Genomic DNA, 14,048 nt, shown 5'->3' with positions numbered 1-14,048 from the left:
AAAAGTACTTTTTCTTTTTTTTCTTTTTTTTTTTTTTTTTTTTTTTTTTTGAAACATGAGGCTACTCATTTTAGCCTCTAAGCTAGAGAGAGGAGAGTTTACTGCTGACTTGATGGGGCATCAGCACCTTTGCTGTTTGCATTCACTGTGCATTTTTATCATCCTGCACGATGCTGTTTTTCCCTGTTTTTCCCAATTTGCAGCATTCATTCTGTGATTTTATTCCCCACAATGGGACRTGCCCACGATAATCTGACAGAATGAAAGCAACACGTGTCAGATCAGCTCCAAATAAATATCCTGTCTCCTCTGCAGCAGCTGCACGGAAAGAGATCTGACATAATGGTGTTATATCAGCAGAGCTACTAATCTCAGATAGCAGAGATTTCAGTGCTGGGGGAGGAAAGACGCTGCACAAATGGAGGTCATTCGATATCCTCCAGCACTTGGGCGAGTGTGGCATTTTGGACTGTCCCTGCTAATGGCAGGATAAAGTTCTGCTGCTAAAAATTGCTGTTGCAGGGCTCCTTGTGCAGGTAACCTTCAGTGTCTGTTCGGAGGGGCTGCTTTGTTTTCGTGCCTCGCTGAACCGGTTTCTGGGAAGCAAAAGCCGTGCTCTGGGTTTTGGTGGTAAAAGCAGGAGCCTCGGAGGTATCACAAATGGAAGTTGGGGGTTTTTGAGATATTTAACCCTCTTCAGGAATGCAGGATTGCTTTGCAGACCTTTTGTCTCCCCCTGGCAGCGAGGAGCTGCCGCATTGTGGTGAGACCAGAGCAGGGTCAGAGGCCGCGCACAGAGCCCACGTGTTCTCTTTTCATGGTCCTCAAGAGCTGCAGGAGGAGGTACAACAGCTTCACTGAGATCAGAAGGATGCTGAGAGACTTTTGCTGCTCTCACAAGCCGTGAGGTGACACGTATGAAGGATCCTTTTCCTTGGCAGCCATCCCTGAGCCAGAAGGTTGAACCTGTTTACTCAGGCACGGAGCCATCGTGTCAGATGGGCGTTCAAACACTCATTGCAGAGAGCCTGTGCTGTGTTTGTGCATCAGGTGAGAGTGTCCCAGATAGCATTCCCAGCAAGGACTGGCCATATGGCTGCTCGTTCTAATTCTGTATTCCCTTGTTCCATTGCTAATCCAGGTATGGCTCTGATTGTGTTTCAAAAACAGGGAGCAGCTTTTGCCTCCTTTCGTAAGCCCTCCTGCCCACTTGCGTAACACAGGTCAAAATAATGGTTTAGGGGAAGTTTTTGGAAGACAAACTTCCCTCCCTGCCCTCACCAGACCTCTTCCGTCTGCATTCAGAGAAATGAGAGCTTTATAAATCTTTTCCCCTTTTTAAGTGAACTCCCAGTAGGCTCCATCTGAGTGAATCCTCAGCGCCAGGCTGGATTTCACATGCACCGCAGAGTGCAAATCTGTGTTCAGYCACTCTCTGCGCTACTTTGCAGGATGTTTTGCCCGGGCTGGTGTAAAACATTGAGGTCTCAGGGTTCAGGAAAGAGCACAGCATTGGGGATTGTCACCCCAGCTGCCCCTTGGCAGCCCCACCTGCCTTGGCCTCTCTACATCAGCACAGCTCTGCTCTCCCTTAGACAGGGCTGGGGCACAACAGCCTGGTTTGTTATTGTTGCTTTCCGTGTTCCATTTTCATGTGGATTGAAGAGATAAGGGTCTGATATCTGTGCAATGTGCAGAGTGATGCCAGGTCATGCTCCTCTCTGATAGCTGAAGCAACTGCACCAGCATCCAATTATTTAGTGCAGAGCTTTGATAATCTGGTTTTCTTGCTCATCTCATGCAGTCTGTTCCRTACCAATGCAGCAGATTTGAAAAAATGTCATCAAAATCTTATTTTTCCTGCTATTCCTTTTGGAATTAGCTATGCTAAGTATTGGGGTAACACATTGAAGCAGAACTGCAGAGCCAGCGTCTTTTGATTTTGGTTTCATTTAAACTCCWAATAATGGATTATATTTCTCTTCTGGACCTGGCATGTATCATTCAGATTGGCCCCAGAGTGGGAAAAAGCAATATATTTTTCAATTGTATACATTTCGATGAATGCTGACATTAATGCTGACATTAAGCAGCTCCATTTGGAAATAGCCATCCTTCCCAAAGTTTTAACTTGCTTTTATCTATATATATGTATAACTTTTTCACTCACTTCTAAAATGCATCTGCCTCTATGGCTGAACCAGCTTTAGCTGTGCTTATGAGCACAAGATGCACKGTAATTTTCTGGGAAATTTTAAGTAGAAGATTTATGGCTCTGTTTTGTTGGGTCTCAGTTCTTAGCATCCTCTCCTATTACCATCCTGAAATGTTTAAGAACTTCTCCTGCTGAGGACATAAAAGCAAGCATTGAGATCCAAAAAATTACATTTCAGCCTGGATAGGAACAATTTTCTGCTCAGACATTTTGATTGTGAGCTGGGATTTGCCATTTTCCAAATGTTTGTATGGTTCAGTCCAGCACAACCAAGCCATGCACAGTCAGAGCTCTCTGGGCAATGCCATAAAAACTGAAATAATGAAGGCAGTGTCATTGCAGGCTGCAAAGGGTGCACAGGGGGACAGTCCCTTCAATTCAACACATTCCCCACTCAATAAATGCATCAACATCAGCCCTAAAAGGAGAAATCTGCATCCACCTGCACCCCATCCCGCTGGCATGGTGCAGTTTGGAAAAGCAGAGTGTTGGTCCTTCTGTCAGTGCATTTAATTACCTTCAGCTTTGCTTTTGTTCCTGCAATTTACAGTCAGTTAAATCATAAATACTGTTTTGTAGCTTGATGGGACAGTATGTAATGGTCCTCATCTCGTATCCCTTTTAGCCTGAATTTCACATCCTCTTTGTGATTTTTAATGACAGCAACAATTTTGATTATGTTGCTGGAACTTTTCCCAGGGTAGTTGTGGGGTTTTGTAAATAATGTGTGATTTAGAATTGRAACTGCAGCAAAAAGCTGTGAAATCCAGCATCTTCTGCAGCTGCATCTTTCTGTAAAAAATAATCTTTTAGCCTGAGTGTAAGAGATTGAAAGTGTCTTTAAAAGGAAGACAACCCCAAAATTTGAGTCAATCCTGCACAAAGTAACTGAGCTTTCTGCAACTCRGGGAGAGCTGCTTTAAATAGGAACAATTCAAGCAAAATATAAGTGAAAGCAGAACATATTTGCATTTCAGCTCTTCTCCCTTATGGAGATCTTGCTGTGCGGTCTGTGAGCCCTTTGCAAATATTTCCAATTCACAGAGATTTTRCATTTTCACCACAAAATTTGCTCCRATTCCAACTTCCCTCAGGACAACRACAAGWAAGGATAAAGAGCAGCAAACTGACCAAGCAAATCCTTTCTGCTCCTGGCTTTTCATGAATTTAGAGGAGTCATTTGGGCAGCAAATCTCATCAGGGGCAAACTTTATCCAAAGCTTTTTGTTGCTCTGCCACTTCTTTGCACTCAGAGTGAGGGATTATTGGAAAATTTGGGAAAGGAAGGGGAGAAACAGCTCTGCAGTCAGACACCTTGGACTCAGGTACTGACCACTGAGCAGCTTTTCTCTTYTCTTCTACAGTTTWATCCCATAGTGAGTTAGAGATGKCAAGGAAGCCATTGATAATGCTCTGAATCCTCATTTTCTCCCTGAATTCTTAACTTCATGATCAGTTCTTCCAAAGCAGAGTTTATTTTACTGTGTGATGAGCAGGGACAAGGTTCTCCAAGACATAGATGTTCAGCATGATTCTATGAATTGAACAAAAATCACTTGGAAACTCGAGGAGTGACTCTTGTACCCTGTTTAGAGTTCCTAAAATTTAGCTAATTAAATCCTATGTGTTGCCCTAATTTTATGGTTTCTTTGGTTATTTCTCTCTAGCTCAACAAAATTCACCAAAAATCCATGAAGGCTGGTGGGCTTATAAGGAGGTGGTCCAGGGAAGCTTTGTTCCAGGTAAGTGTAATTTTTAAATTTTAGCCTTTCTTCTTTTTTTTTTTTCTTTTTTCACTATAATTAATATAGTTGGATTTGGAGAAGATTTTTTTGTTTTATTCATGGTGAAGATTTGTGGTTGACCAATACTCAATATCCCATTATAATGGAGCACAGAAAGGTTTCTGTTAATACATCATCCAAAGATCATGGATGTTTTCCAGGGAACTTTGATGACATTCCTGGTTTGGCTCAGTAAAAACCAACATGATGCTGCTTTGTGTGTTCTGTGTATAGAAAAGTGGAAGGGAGAACTGAAGAGTATCCCTGTTAACTGGATGAATTGATYTATCTGGTGCAGCACTTCCAGGTAATTGCATTTCTACAATTGTGTGAATAGATTAGGACCGGAGCCCACTGCGTGCAAGTTTCAATGATTTTTGTTTAGTAAATAMGAAAAAAGTGAAATCATAACTGGGCTTCATTGAGATTTAGTAAATAAATCATCAAGAGGCAGCTAAAAGGATTCTGTTCAATGTATTTTCAGTGCAATTGAGATGATKATGCATTAATTTGTGTATATTAGCTGTATTTTACAAGTAAAGTAGTGCTTCAAGCTCTGTCATGAATGCACCAAGAAAACTGCTCCATTATTCTTATTTCTCACAATGACAGAAAATATTGCTTGGCTGTTGTGTGAGTTTTTCCTGAGGATCTGTAGGTTTGACCTACCCTCATCTTTCACTGCTGTGAGAGCTGTTACAKCCTGACAGCCATCCGAAATTCCCAAAATGCTGATTGTCTTGTTAAGGATTCTGCTGCAAATGAGATGAAATATTTCAGCCCACAGGTTTCTGGCACCGAAATGGTTGTGAAAATCTACAGGCCCGGAGCTTAATTACATATTGATGTAGCACAAAGTAGCTTTTCAGATTTACTTGAGGTTGGTTTGGGCTGTCAGAGCACTCCAGTGTGTTGTTGTGCATGTTTAGTTCCTAATGTTGACAGCAGGGGAAGAAGCCTGGAGAATATAATCACCTGCTCTGCAGATATTTCAGCTTTCCTCAGCTGCACAACTCGGGTAAATGCCCAGCAGAAAATGAATGTAAAAAAAAGTTTGCTAAGTTTTAATTTGTTGAAGAAAATAATGTAATTGTTAGGGTTTTAGGAAACCTGTGATACAGTCATGCTTGTGGTGTTCTGGTCTTAATACTGGATAAATTCAGGTTTAGGAGCATCCTTGGAAGATGAATGAGGAGATGGTGATGACTCAAAAACTTCTRGGAAGGAGGAAGTTGAGACTGGTGTGGAGAGGCACTTTGTGAGTGAACCCTGAATTATCCAGACATGTTTAATTTCCAGTTAACCCAGCACAAATCCTCAAGGACTGCTCCGGACAATCAGCAAGGACCAGCTCCCTGAAACAGCCATAAAGGGGAATTTGGGGCTGCAAACCTKTCAGCCTCCTCCTCAGACAGAAATCCCACGAGACTTTACACTATGAACAGCTCATTCTTTTTTTCCCCAGCAGCACCTAGAGATTTGGGCAGCCTTTGAAAACCASACTGAAAGCATTTCAAGGCTGCATTTGTGCTCTCAGACTAACACATCACCCGGGATGTGCCGGTGCATGTAAAGCTTTGCCGCGCCGGTGGCGGTCACGTCTCAGATCTCACACGAGATGWTAATTAGCACTGGAAAGGTGAGAGCTGCCAGGCAGGCTCAGGAGCACCCAAGCAAACAGCCTCAGCCATCTGCCAGGATGTTTTCTTCCCCCAGCTGCTGGTGCTGACCCGGGGCTGGAAGTGAACGCCCCCGAAGATGTTGAAGAGGAGTGCTGGTCCAAGAGCTGTCACTGCAGCTCCAAATTGGTGTCTCAGATGATGTGACTGACAYGAATCCAGCTCTGGAGCTGCCACGAGCACAGAGATGATTAATGAGGGGCAATTACATCTTGGAGCACTCCAGGAGGAGTTGCTGGAGTTTGTCTGTCACAGCTTTAGCTGGGTGAGCACTTCTCACCTTCTTCAAAGCAAAGTCCCTGTCTCTCTTTGAACTCTCACTTCTTTCATGTAGAGCTGTGTGAGAATGCAGCCAGGAGTGTATGACAGYGTGCCTGGGTTACAATGTGCCATTCATAAGTTTTTCTGCTTAGTAATCTGGTTTGGAAGCATTTAAATCAAGGCCTAAAAAAAAAACCTCCGGATCCTGGGCAGATTTGCTATTGAGCAGTTCATAAAATCAAACCACACTTCACYGCATTCCCCAGATTGCAGACTCTCCATATTCCGGGGTAGATTTTAGRAAAAAAAATAYTTAAAATCCCTTTCYARTGTTYATCTGGGTGCARGTTTTTTGCTGSTGTGAGCCACTGGGCTGCAGTCAGWGATGTGTGTGTCCCAGRAGRRGAGGATTTTGGCAGMRRKGAGGTACAARAYCCCTCYCAGTGCCTTTCCCAAATTCCCTTTCTGCTCCAAGAGAAGGCAGTGTTAGGAATTGGCAGGAGCTGTGTCTCAGGTCTGTGCTGGTGTCCAGAGAGGTGCAGAGTTCTCAAGTTCAGCAAAGCCAGGCTGGGTTTGTGTCTCTGCTGCTGGTGCAGCTCTCCCACCTCTCACCTGCTCCACCAGCAAAGAATTGCTCTTATGATTTAAATCATGTAGGCAAACAAAGAAGGGAGTAAGTAGAGCTTTAAAATGTTAATTGAATGCAAATTAGGTTCCAAATTAAACTTCAGGGAGTGTTCAAGGATGAAGAAGGAATACTTTCTTCTATGCAGGTGATTTGCATAATAATCAAATAATTTATATTATTACAAACTTTCACTACATAGATTTTTTTCTGGTGTGGAATATCAAAGTAGTTCTTGATGRGTTAAAATACATTTGAATAACCTTTTTCATATCTTTTCTTTGACTGTGGCTATGAACATGTTGTGTCACTGAAGGAGGGCAACCAAGACAATCACATTCCAAATTATTTTGCACCACTGTTGCTACTTCAAGTAGATGTGCATAATCTTTGTGGTTGTATCAATTCTTTTCACATTGGTCCTGTTTTTTCTCACCATTAGGAATGTGGGCTTTGGTAAACATGAGTATAAAGGTGGTTAAATCTCATTGGGAATCACAGAATTCACTTGCCAAACCTCGTGCTGTCACAGAAATTTTGGACTGTGTGATAGCACAAACACAGGAGTGTTTCTTTCCCAGAGAATGAACTGAACGATGCCAAATTCAGTTTATTTTACARGGTGCTGGTGCCAGCCTCAGCTCACAGGAGGAATCCCATCAAATAATGGGCGACACTGCTGGAGGAGCAGATGATGTTCTCCTTCCTTGTAATGAAAGTTGTAAATCAGCTCCAATTCCAGAGGAAGATCTGCATCCACTCGGATCCATAATTGGCCACAGCTCACCAGGCAGAGGCCACGTGTTTCCCTGAGGTTCTGGGATGGAAATGCCCTGTTTGTGGCTCTTCCTCAACTCATTTTGCTCTAAAGGGGAAAAGKCTGCTGGGGTTTGTTCCTGCTGCTCCTGCAAGGCTCCTGCTGGTGGGATTGTGCCCTCACACTGAGCAGCTGGCAGAGCTCCCCTGGCTGAGAACAAGGCAGTGGCTGTGGAACATGGAGAAAAAACTGAGAAAAAACAGAAAAAAATGAGAAAAAACTGAGAAACTGCCTCCAAGGAGGAGATGCATAAACTTCATGATGGTTTACAGGAGAAAGGAAGCCTGAAACAATTGACAATGATCATGAGTGCCAAAACCTCACCTTGAACCTCCTGCTGTCCCCATGTGCTCTGGTTATGGCCCACAGAGGCAGTTCAGGTGCCYCTGGTTTYTCYTGTCTGGGTTTCAAGGTTTCTTTTWTCACAAGAWKTTTYYTTWATTCCAATCTTCGAGATTATTTCTTTAAACTAGAAATGTCTTTATGCACATGTCCAAAAACAGCCTCTAATGGGCAGGGAGCTGTGAGAACYGTGCACCTTTAATTCTGGGCTTGGAATGGAGAGATCTGGAACTMCAAACCCACTCACAGAGGGGTCTGTGGTCACTCAGGGTGACTGCTTGAATAATAAAACCCAACCCTGCTGATGGCTCCTCCTGCCCTGCTCACTTTTTTAACTACACCATCTCTTCTGGCATTATTTTTGAGCTCTGAGAGGCTGCAGCAATGCTTTCAACAGCCTGCACACACCCTTCAAAATCCTGCAGTCTGCTGCTGACTCTGRGGGATTAACCAGCCAGGTGTAATAATTTATTGCAGCAATGATAGCAGTTTTTCTTTTAGAAAGCGATGTATCGGAACAGTTCATTTCTGCAGAGATTCTGGAAATCATTCACTTATTGATTTGAGCTTAGGTCAGTRTATGTCATATTTCAGCTTTGGTTGTCAGTTAAAGGGAGCTTGGAGGAAATGGATTTCATACCAGGTGTTTTCTTGGTTTGTCACTTCCTTTGGTGATTCTGCAAAACTTGACTGGTTACAAATCGTGTAGCTAGAAAGGAAACTAGTTTGGTTTTTGGTGGGTTTTTTGGGGAGATTTTGGTTGGTTTGGGTTGGGTTGGGTTTTTTGGGGGGTTGTTTTTGGTGGTTTTTTTGGGGGGGTTGGTTTGTTTTGTTTGTTTGTTGTCTGGGCATTTTGGGTTTTTTTCTACATGGGATTTAAACAAAATACAGCGTGGACTTTTTCCCTGTCACAACAGCTGGTGGTAGCTGGTTTTGGTTCCCACAGCCCCTTCTCACTCACCCCAGCARCTCAGGGCTGGGGATCACCATTCACAGGTGCTTTTGTTACCACTGTGAAACTCAAAATATAGCTGGTCCTTCCCACTACTTTGAACACCCATCTGYAGAGTTCCTTTTACAAATAACTTTTCAAATAAATTTACCATCTCACATACGGTCTGTAACTGCAAACAGTTCTCTGATTGATGGYTTTTCCTCTAATTCAGTCCCTTGAGGGCCAGCACTGTGAACTAACTGCAGCAAAGCACTCTGAAAACCTCAAATTTTAAACCTTGACAAACTTGTGCCTGAACCACAGTTCCTTGTGGTCTCATCTCTTTTGTTTTAACAGCCTAATTGTCTTTCTTAGCTGTGGCTGTTCCTCCCAGTTAAATTGGTGTCCAGGACAGAAAATCTGAGTGTAGCAGATGTACCTTGGCCTTTGCTTCGTTATCCTAATGTGACCCAGTGATTCAGGTTCTCCTCCTRCTGTTCCTGGTCCCACCAGGCTCTGCAAAGGTCAAACCTTCCTTTTGGAAACAGCTCTTGAGGTGGCAGTGGACCTTGCTGTGCCTCCAGCTGTCCCAGAGCTGTCCCTGTGCCCCGTCAGGAATTTTCGAGTGAGGAGGAGCCTGAAGGATCTGCAGATGTCCATTAGTGTCCCTCACACCCTGCTGCCAGGTTGGATAACATTTTGGGGGTAGGAGCACTCCCTGTCATCGTGGACTTTTCGATGAAGTTGAAAATCCTCTTCCCCACCTCCCTAAAGCAGGTGCTGCTCACCTGGCAATGACACTGAATATGGGTTATAGGGACAAAAAACAGTGCAATACCAGGAGCTGTTGAGACAACTGCAGCTACCAAAGCCTGCATGAATGATGGCTCCTGGCTGGGAGGAAGTATTAAAGAGATTAAATACCATTTGGGCAGTTATTTCCTCAGAGAGCAGCATCCAGAAACATCTKCTGTCCTACACTTTGTGTGTTTACAATCACTGGAGAGCCTTGAAAACCTGTTCTGTTGGGAAAGTAACCGTCCTTTTTACAAATTTAATGCAATTTATTATTTTAATCTTACCTAAGTCTACTTTAAACTGGTTTAAAAGTGAAAATCTGGCAAGCACCTCTGTGATCTTACAAGAGCTCACCATCCCATGATGAGCACATCCTCTTAAACTTTAGCTTAAAAAAAAAGAAGGATTGTTCCTGTGCACCACCTTAGCTGGACCACCAAAAACTGGGGGTTGGGATAAAAAKGTAAGAYTAGTGTTGAGAATCTTTCTTTTCTWAGGTTCTTCACTRWGRGCYAAAAGCAAAGGAAGGAATTCCAAGGATAGAYAATAAAAGGGTTCAGTGGGGTGTAACTGGATGATGTTTAAGATCACCCAGAGCATTCCATGATAGTCTTGACAAGCTGTGTATAAAGGCAGTTGGAACAGTGCTCTGAGTCATTGATAACTCAAAGCTCATCATTCCTTGCTTGAAAAGATTATTCAGGAAAGTTCCAAGGGTCGGGAGCAAGGCCCCTGTATGATGCTGTTGGCTGTAGAGGTACATTCAGGAGGTTTTATCTTATCTTACGCCTTGCCAGGGTGTCTCTAAGCAGTTCTTGACACCTTTGGCACTGGACATTTTGGTGGTGTCCACATCTGAGAGGAGCACACAGAGATCTGACAGAAGAATGAGTCTGCTCTGTGGCTCGAGGAGCTTTTTTAAGCTAATAATCCAAGCTGAAAGTGAGTAATGACATCTGCCATGGCTGCTTTGTGTGAGCAGGGACTTGCAGTTCTGGCTATTAATTACCTTGCAGTAGTAGTTTTGTTGTGGGTGTGAGCGTGTTTTAGTACAAAACAGTAGCAATCATCACTTCCTACGTAAAAAAACCCACTTTATGGATTTTCATGGTGTTGTATAAAATAAGTCAGTGTCCTGGGAAGAAAGAAGTCGCTGAGGATAATAAGGAATRTGGTTTTTCTGTGCTGATAACATTCTTCCCCAGTGGAATGTAATTGGAGTTAAGCAGAGGAGGGTAACAAAGCTCCAGATTATGTTTGCTTGGGTACTTGTGCCATAAATCTGTGTGGGATGGGATGGAGCTGGAAGGGATTGCAGTACAGCATGGAAACAGGGATAAKGAGTGGCACTGAGATGTTGCCTGGCTGCTCCTCCTGTCATTATCCTACTTCAAAAATTACTCCTGTAAAATACTTCAATGAAGAATTCCATTTTTGTAATTGTACATTTACAATTGCAGTTGTGACTGTTGGTAGGAATTCACCTCCCTGTTTCCCTGAGTGTTCACATCAGGATATCACAGTGACTTCAGGAAGAGGATTCCTGTTAAACCAGTGGCAGACCCAGCACCAGCAAGGACTTTACACAAACTCAGTGTGCAACTTTTAATTTGTACAGCTCATTAGTGCAATTTAGGGTAGAATTTGCCACGTCCTACCGAGGAAAATATGGTCACTGCAGCTGCAGCCTTACCTGTGGTTAAAATAAACCCCTGGGAAGTGAGATCACAGCTCTGCTCTGTGCGTGGTCACACACAGGAGCTCTGCCTGTTRGTTGTTGTCACTGGTACTAAAAAAAAACCTTCCCTGTCAAATCCTTCCCTGTCCCCTGCCTAATAAAGAGATCAAGAAGGAAAAGAAATGAGGCTGTTACCTAAAAGTGGATCTATCCTACGGCATGCCTGTGCTGTGCTTGTAGGCAGCTGTGATTTCACTTGTAAATACGGATTCAGGGGGTTGTTTGATCGTGGCGTTTATTCGGTAACCTGCTAAGCTGACTGCACTTCTGCAAGTCCATTTGTAGGGTTCCTGAGGCTCCTCAATTAGAGGATTGCTGGAGACTTGAGAGTCTGAAACCACTCATTTGTACTCAGTGGAAATTCCCCTCTCTCCTGGCACCTCTCTAAGAAGGTCATTTGTGAATTCACTGAACCGTGAGTGCGTTGGACACGCTCAGGAGCAAAATCCGTGCTCACCGTTTCCACCTGCCTGCCTRGGAGGACGTGGGATTTATTATTTGGAGGAGTTTTACTGCTGTTGCTCACACAGATTAAAATACAGCTATCCTACAGCATCACCCCATCATGGCATTTCTGGGCACATGCTATTTGTGGTCAGTGAAAGATTTATCCTCTCTAACGACAGAGCTCACCATAAAATAAAGTCACCTCCTTAATGCATTTCCGGGTACCTGCTGCCCCTGCTGAGCTGTAAATCGCATTATTATGGTTAATGACTGCCCAAAAAAAGGAACCTTCCTGAATCWTATTGATTGTTTCATTCTAGCACTGAAAATATTACTTAAAATTGTCACCTTTTACCTTTATGAATAGAGAGTGATTTTACATGAGGGCGCTTTTTCATTTTATATTTATAAAACACACACACAAAAAAAAAAAAAATACATTAGTGTTTCCAGACCAAGCAGTCACCAACTTTATAGTCAGGACATAAACCCTGAAAATAACAGCATAACATCATAATGGGAAAGCTGACAGGTCGTTAACTACAACGCTGCAAATGGCACTGCTGTAATTCATAAGTGTTTGGAGACACCAGCCCAGCCTGCAGCTTTCAGAGCCTCCAGCACGGAGAAAAACACTCAGGGATGGAGCAGAAAATAACCTGGGCATGCTGGAAGCTGTTCCCATGACACCAGGGCACCCCAGTACAGAGGTGGTTCTTATGGACCCTTCTGTGACCTCCTCTAATTTATTTATTCTTCCTGTGGCTTTAATACCTGGGAGTTTGTTGGGGGGGGATTAGTGAAGAATTAAGGTCTTTACTCAGAGAGGTCRTTTTACAGATATTAAATGAGTTGTAGGTGTGGAAAAGATGGATAATCTGAGTTCAAGGCAACAGTTGGGAGTGCCACTTGTTCTTGCTCAAAATCAAACCCAAAGGATGAAACCTCTGTCAGTAAAACAAAGAAATTTCAGTGAAATGATGAAGAAATGGGAGTTTTTCTCCTTCCTTACAGGAAATACTTTGGTCAGGTTGAGTTTATCTGTGTCTGAAATCCAGGCATCACATTGTCCCTGCACTAGAATAATTAGGAAGTCTGGCTGAAGCAGCCCCTACAAAAGCAAGCTGCTGCCAGTTTGGAAAATCCTGGGTTATTACTTTTGTCTGAAAATAGGTCACACTGGAAACAGCGGGATTTGCTTGCTGAGACAAATGCTGCATCCCTTGAATAAAGGCCAGCTGAACTGATTGGTTTTTTTTTTTTTTCAAATTAATAATCAATATTTACTAGATTATATTCCCTTTACAGTGGTTTTATTTAAAACCACCTCTTCMCAAGTTCTTTAAGTGCAGTGAAATTTCCACAGCTGTGGAAACTTCACTGTGAAATTTCCACATCTCTTTTGTTCTGGAGCGCTCACACTGCAATTACATTAATAAAGTGCTTTTTGAGGAAATCACATTTTCATACTGTATTCTTTGCTTTGGGTGGAGGAGAGGGGCTGGATGGGAGGATTAAATCTGCACTGGGATCATGTTGGTGCTACCCCAGCAGCAGAAGGTGCAGGAGGAAGGGGATTCTCAGCTCTGGGAGGAGCTGYCCCTCTAAATCTCAGTCAGGTGCAGCAAAAGCCGTCTCAGGATGCAGCTGGGAGCCATGGCTAATTCCCAGCTTTAGTCCCAATTTAGAACGGCAGGATTTAGCTGTTCTGTGTGACTCAGAGCACAGCATATGACATGGGAGGGAACATCTCAGATTATGGAGTCAACCTTCCTGCATTTCCAAACTGTGGCTGCAGAATCCCCTTCCACGGGTGCATCCCAGGGCATTTCACATTCCATTTTCCTTTTCCCATCCAGCATTTTGACCACCTTCAAATGGTTTTTCCCCCTCTCAGTGAGGATCTCTTTAATAAACAAATAATAAATGACTGAAGTCTAATAGGATATGGCTGGAAATATCCTATAATTTTCATTGCATGGCCTTGGCAGGCTCTATTATCCACACWCTGACATCTTCAGGATTACTTGGTGTTTTAATGTGCATTTAAAATTGGTTAACAGGAGTGTAAATTAAGGCAATAGCGAAACCAGTCTCTCAAGATTTTATTGCTCATTGTAGTTTTATGTTTATGGSCTCTCTGCTGTGAGGGCAGGGCTTGTGGTGGTTTGGTTTTAGGGAGGAGGTGATGCCTCACCCAGAGCATGGTGAAGGCCATGGAATTCCTTYCCTTTGGCTGTCTCAGGGCCATGGTCACATCATTCTCACTGCCAAAGCCTTGGATTTACTGTCCCAGTTAAGAACAATCTCCAGAAAAAATCTCTTTTTAGGTAGAATTTTGAATACTTCATCCTAGCTTGTTTTACATTATTCTTCATGCAGCTCCTACGCCTAGTTTGGTAAAAAAA

The 14,048-nt window shown here is 43.2% G+C and overlaps 1 protein-coding gene across 1 annotated transcript in view; it reads left to right on the top strand.

Moving 5' to 3' along the window:
• Positions 1-14,048, top strand: part of LOC130584795 (carbonic anhydrase-related protein 10-like) — a gene marked incomplete at its 3' end in the record, with an annotated part of 68,139 nt that overhangs the window by 29,226 nt on the left and 24,865 nt on the right. The window contains exon 2 of the mRNA XM_057384997.1: positions 3,883-3,957. Within this exon, the coding sequence (XP_057240980.1) occupies positions 3,883-3,957 (75 nt within the window). The remainder of the gene's footprint in view (positions 1-3,882; positions 3,958-14,048) is intronic.

Source organism: Malurus melanocephalus, unplaced genomic scaffold (genome assembly GCF_030028575.1).
Source record: "Malurus melanocephalus ecotype Western Australia unplaced genomic scaffold, MMel_1.1 scaffold_767, whole genome shotgun sequence".
NCBI classification, from domain to species: Eukaryota; Metazoa; Chordata; class Aves; order Passeriformes; family Maluridae; genus Malurus; species Malurus melanocephalus.
This window is presented reverse-complemented; position numbering and strand designations above follow the sequence as displayed.